Below are 5,542 nucleotides of genomic sequence, written 5' to 3'. Positions count from 1 at the left end.
CGGAGACCCCTCCCAGTGCACCCTGGGGCCAGGATGGGGGTCCCCGAAGCCTGCATCTCCGGCACCTGGGGATCTGAGGACCGGACCACGCATGAGTGACCTGTGCAGGCTGGGACGGTGACCACACCTGGGGCCTGGCCCCATCTGGCCCGCTGAGTCTTCCAGGAGCCCCGACCGCGGCTGGCACCCCGTCCTCCCTCGCTCTTGCTTGTCCAAACCCGGCCTTGTCTCTGGCTGCAGCCCCGCTGGGTGGGCTGTGTCCCTGTGGGAGGATCTCAGCGTGCGGCCTGGCGTGTACAGACGGGAGAGTCACGGGGGCGGGGGCCCTGTCTGGAAGGCAGGCCTGTGGGTCCGTGGGTGCCGCCTCCTGCTGCCCTCGATCCCCCAGGGGAAGGCACGCAGCCCCAGCTTTTCTTGGCCAGAGTCAGCATGAGGGCGCCCTGCCCCCACCTCTCTGGAGCTGTTTACACTTTTCTCTTCGCCTTTTCTACATTTTTATATCTTCTCGGGGACTCAGGGCAGAGTCGGGGAGGGTGGCGTGGGCACTGCCAGGGTTGTGGTTAGGGTCCCCAGGAGTGGTGAGGCTCCTGTATCCTCTGTCCTCTTCAACTCCGCCCACCAGGCTGCACAGGGCCACCCAGGACTGGCATCTGATGGCAGAGGCAGGGGTGGCCTCCAAGGGACCCTGGACATGCCCTGCAGCTGGTTTGGGAAAGTCTGAGAGGAGTGGTCCCTGTCACGTCTTCCCATTCCTCCCACCCACCTCCAGTCCCTGGGACTCCCCGCAAACCCAGTGCCCAGGTGTCTGTTCTTGCCATGTCGCCCTCCCAGCCTCAGGTGTCTACTGTCCCTGCTGTGTCCCTGCCCGGGCCGTACACTTGAATTTCTTTGGAATCAGACTGTGCGTGTCAAGCTGTTTCTGCCATCCTCCCCACCTGTCCCCTTCACACATGGGGTCCACCTCTCCTGGTCTTGGGGGCCCTTGGAGAAAGAGTGGATGCAGGGAGTGGAGATGAATGCACAGTCGCCCAGGACCCCACTTCCAGAAGCTCTGAGGAGCAGTTGACCTATCCACTCTGGCCCTGGGCCCCCACCTGAGGCTCCTGCCCCCTCGTCCAGCACGTAGCCTCGCCCTCGTGCCCCACTGCTTGTCCTGGACTCCCCAGGGGCCATCTGTCTGTCACAGCCACCCTACCCCAGAGCTGGGGAGCTGAGGAAGGAGTACCAGCATAGTTCACATGGGGGCTCCGTGCCCCTGGGCACTGCCCCTTGCTGGATGGGTCTGTCATGGGACTGGCCTTGCTGGGCAGAAGCGGGCGCGCAGGGGTAGCCCAGCCTCTGGACTCCTCTGGTGCTGGGTGGTGCATGGGGTTTGCTCACACTTGGGGGGGCATGTGCAGGAGCTGTTGGGGCGGGGGCTGCTTTCCTTTGGGGCGAGGCTGTCCGGCACGTCTTTCACAGTCCTGGGGGGACTGTTGTTTCCGTTGGGTTGGTTTTTTTATTCTTGCGAATGAAACTGCTCTTGCTGAATGATTTGGGGGGGAGGGGCTGCACTTTTAATCAATTCACTTTATTAAAAGAAAGTCCACCTCCCGTCCTTCCCTCCCTCCCCGCCCCCTTCCTTCTGGGCCTTGTGCTAAGGGGGGACTCGGGTGCACTCGCTGCCCGCCTCACCCCACCTCTACCTCCCTTCGCCGTCTTCCAGGTCTGGGGTGGCCCGCTCAGAAGGCGGTCTCCTGCCAGGCTGGAGATCAGGCACATCTTACAGAGACGTCTATAGAAATACATAGAAATATTCTCGTGATGCACCTGCCCTGCCCCGCCAGCCTCGCAGCCCGAGGCGGAAGTGACCTTGGACCAGGCTGCGGCTTGTCCATGGCATAAACGACGTGGTGGCATCTCCTGGCTCTGTGTGTCATTCAGGGATGGGCCTCTGGACACTGAGGTGGGAGGAGGGGCTGCAGGAGGCCAGCAGGAGCGTGGGTACCTGGGTGGAGAGGGCAGGCTCACATCCACACTGTCGCTGATGCCATGGGGCCAGCTGACTCCTCAGGCGGGGGCACCTGGCCGCCCCCATCTCCATGGAGCTCCCAAGCCCCTCCCTGGCAGGGACGCTGGAAGAGCTGGCCTTGAGGAAGGGGCCATCCATGGCGAGCAGCTGGGGATCAGCCACCCTCCTGGTTCCTGGCAGGCAGCCCAGCTCGGTCAGCTCCAGTCTCAGTGGGCTGGACCCAGCGAGTCTGTGCTCTGGGGTGATGGGGTGCTCTGTGGTACAAAGGCGAATGTGTTTGGCTATTGACCAAAGGCTTGAGTCCAGTCCACTCAGAGGGACTGCAGCAGAAAGGCCTGGCCATCTTCTACACAGTTAGCCACTGAGAACCCCACTGCAGGGGGTCCTCTCTGGCATGTGCAGGGATCAGAGATGGCACCAGCAGCTGCAGACCAGACCCAAGGGTGCGGGAGGCCAGTTGGAGAGCACAGTGGCTGCTGACCTGGCCGTGAGGGGCTCAGGGAGGCCAGCTGCCCCACTCCCTGACCACAGGGCCTCTGCTCTCAGATGCACACTCCACCCTTCAGGCAGGGCCAGGAGGGCACGGCGGCCTGGCCCCTCAGTCACGGTGGGTCTCTGGGTGACAGGGACTTCACATGGCGGGGTCTGGGTGCAGGTCCATCTGAGCTGTCTGGGAGGCTAGGGTTTCCTCATCATGCAAGCATGCCCAGTGGTCACAAGGGGGCCCCCCACTGCTTTATGGATTGGGGAACAGAGAGGCATAGCCAGCCAGGTGCTGGATGGGAGACTAGAGGGGCAGAGCCTGGGAGCTCCATGAAGACAGGCCCCTTGCTGGGCTCAGACCTTGATTGTCCTCCAGGAAGGCCAGGCCTGAGAATGGCCACTGCTCTGTGCCCAGCTCAGCCATCCTCCTGACCACTAGCCCCACCCCCAGCCCCCAGGCTCAGAGCACAAGCTCATCCTCATCCTCAGAGTCCGTGGACCGTAAGCTGGGCCCCTGCAGGACGTCCCCCAGCCCCTCCTCAGGCCCCGGGCCCTCCCCCAGCTCCAGCTCTTCCATCTCCCCCGGGCTCTGAGGGGATGGGGTGGCTGGGGGCTCTGGGGAGGGCGAGGGCACAGGCGACTCCGGGGGGTCGGGAGCTTCGGTCCCAGGGGTCCCAGGGGCTCCAGGTCCACTCCCAGGCAGGCTCCAGCCCTCTGCAGGCTGGGGTGGCCCCCCAGCGCTTTTCCGCTTTGAGGTTGTGGCCCGGAAGCTGGCGAGGGGTGGCCGGAGCTGCACCCCGGACTTGGTGTGGCCCTCGATGGCCTTCTGGAGCTGGGGTTTGGGAGTGAGGGTGGTGGAGAAGAGAAGGGTGAAAGGGGAGTGAGGAGGAGGAGGACCAGCCAGAGGGAAGGCAGACCATGACCTGCACCAGGGGGAGGGGCAGTGAGATAGGGAAGAGGGGCTGTTGTCCACCTCCTCCTCCTCCAGGTCTCAGTGGGCCCCCTCTCCCTGCATGCTGGGACCTAGCCTGGTCTAGTTGGGAGAGACCCCTCTGGGGTGCACTCAGGACCAGGGCACAGGGGTCCCTCCATAATGGGTGAAGTTGTCCCTCCCATCTTGGGTCCTAGGACTGGCTCACCTCCTCCAGGGCCAGCACACCTCGGAGCTTGCCCATGCTGGTCACGTAGGCCAGGTGGAGGCCCAGGAGTGAGAAGAGCGTATGTGTCTGCAGAAGATGGGCAGTCAGTGCACTCCCCTCCCCAGGATCCCACATGGTGGTCAGCAGTCAGCCCCCATCCCCTCCCTGGAGATCCCTCCACCACTGGTCAGTGCACACCCCTCCCTGGGCCCCTGCGCCAGTAGTCACACACAGTGCCCCCTGCTTCAAACCCCTGCACTGCCATCAGTGCTCAACACTCTGCCCGCAGGACCACCAGCACCAGTGGCCAGTGCACAGTGCCCCCCTCCCCAGGACCCCCTGCATTGGCGGTGATGGTCCCCCAGTGTTCACACATGGTAATCAGTAGTCGGCACACACCCCATCCCCCGTTCGGTGGTCAGTCCTCCTCCCCTGCGTGGCGGTCAGTGGGCTTGCCTTATGCAGCGTGGTCTGCTCCACCAGCTGGAACGGGGACTGGTCAATGCAGCAACAGTCGAAGCACACAGGCTGGTCCAGCTGCTCCTGCTCCCAAGCTGCTACCTGAGGACACAGTGGTCACCAAGCCCTTGTCCTCCAGTCCTGGACATCAGCGTGCACCAGGCCACCACGCACTCTGCCAAACTCTCATGCCCAGGCGAGTCTCCCCTCCCTGGAACCCACCCATCCCTCCTCTCCCCTCCCCAGCCTGCACATCCCCACACATACTCCCCAGACCCCAGGGCTTTGGCAGCACTAAAGCCAGGTGTCACCAAGTCCACCTGTACTCAGCGGTGTGAGCAGAGCTGGTGCCTCAGGGCTTTTCTGGGAGAAGACTGCCAAGAGTTTCTCCCGAGGTGCCTCTGGGCGTTCATGGACTGCCAACTTTTCCCGCCACCTTGGACTCCCACCTCTCTCCTCGCCTCGCCTCGCCTCGCCTCCCCTCCCCTCTCCTCTCCTCTCCTCTCCTCCCCTCCCCTCTCCTCTCCTCTCCTCTCGCCCTGGCCAGTAAGGGAGTAGCTGTCCATTCGTCCTGTAATTCCGCAGGAGCCCCCACACTGATATCCTGAACCCAGCCACAGGGAGGTCCTCTCTCAATTCCTCTGCAGGCCACTGGCTATCCCACGTTCCAAGCGCTATGTTCCTCTCCACACCACCAGGCCCTCATGGGCACTGCTCATGCAAGTCCTGTGTTGGCATCCATCAGCCTGGGTGCAAGGCCAGCCCTGCGAGTGAAGGTGACAATGACCTCTGCAGACGGTGATGGAGCTAAGTGCTTGTAACCCTCGACATGAGACTGCCCGTCTTCCTCCTGGGGAGCAGCTGGTGGACTTGAAACACTGACCTCGCAGGTAGCAACCCAGCATGTAAAGTGCTACCCCGCCTGGGAACAGTCTGTGCTGGGCCACGCTGGAGCCTGGTGTGACCAGAGCAACGCTGGCTCCTCTCTGGGGCAGAGGCCCTCAGGAAGGCTCACCCGGGCCCTGAGGTGACTGCAGGGGTCCACCTGGGGCCTGGCTATCAGGTTCAGCCGGGGTTTTGAGATGCCTCATCTGGCCATGTCTTCCGGATGGTGTCTGAGTCCACCTCTCCATCTGCTCGTCCTGGTGTCCAGTGTGGGGGCGCAGTGATGCCCCCCTACTCATCCACATCACCGGGGAGAGACGTGGGCTGCAGGTGACCGTGCTGGGGGTGTGGGGAGCTGGCTTCAGCCCACCTGCTCGCTCTCGTCTCAGAGCCCCTGGTCACTACTGGGCGCATGTCGTCCACTGCAGACAAAACTCAGCCAGAGTGACAGAGGTGCATGTGAGCCTCAGGCCACACACGGGGTCACACACGGGTCACACACGGGTCACACACGGGGTCACACACGGGGTCACACACGGGGTCACACACGGGGTCATACACGGGG

At 63.3% G+C, this 5,542-nt stretch overlaps 1 protein-coding gene across 1 annotated transcript in view; it reads right to left on the bottom strand.

Annotated features, from left to right (window-relative positions):
• Positions 1 to 2,954: 2,954 nt before the first annotated feature.
• The window catches only part of CLCN1 (chloride channel, voltage-sensitive 1), a 34,654-nt gene continuing 32,066 nt past the window's right edge, over positions 2,955 to 5,542 (bottom strand). The window contains exons 21-23 of the mRNA XM_006887175.1: positions 4,090 to 4,194; positions 3,634 to 3,720; positions 2,955 to 3,326 (exon numbers count right to left, since the gene is read on the bottom strand). Of these exons, the coding sequence (XP_006887237.1) occupies positions 2,955 to 3,326; positions 3,634 to 3,720; positions 4,090 to 4,194 (564 nt within the window). The remainder of the gene's footprint in view (positions 3,327 to 3,633; positions 3,721 to 4,089; positions 4,195 to 5,542) is intronic.

The sequence above is a fragment of the Elephantulus edwardii genome, unplaced genomic scaffold (genome assembly GCF_000299155.1).
Source record: "Elephantulus edwardii isolate Elephantulus edwardi_28Jun2011 unplaced genomic scaffold, EleEdw1.0 scaffold00055, whole genome shotgun sequence".
NCBI classification, from domain to species: domain Eukaryota; kingdom Metazoa; phylum Chordata; class Mammalia; order Macroscelidea; family Macroscelididae; genus Elephantulus; species Elephantulus edwardii.
Note: the sequence above shows the minus strand (reverse complement) of the source record. Positions and strands in the feature narration are given on the sequence as shown.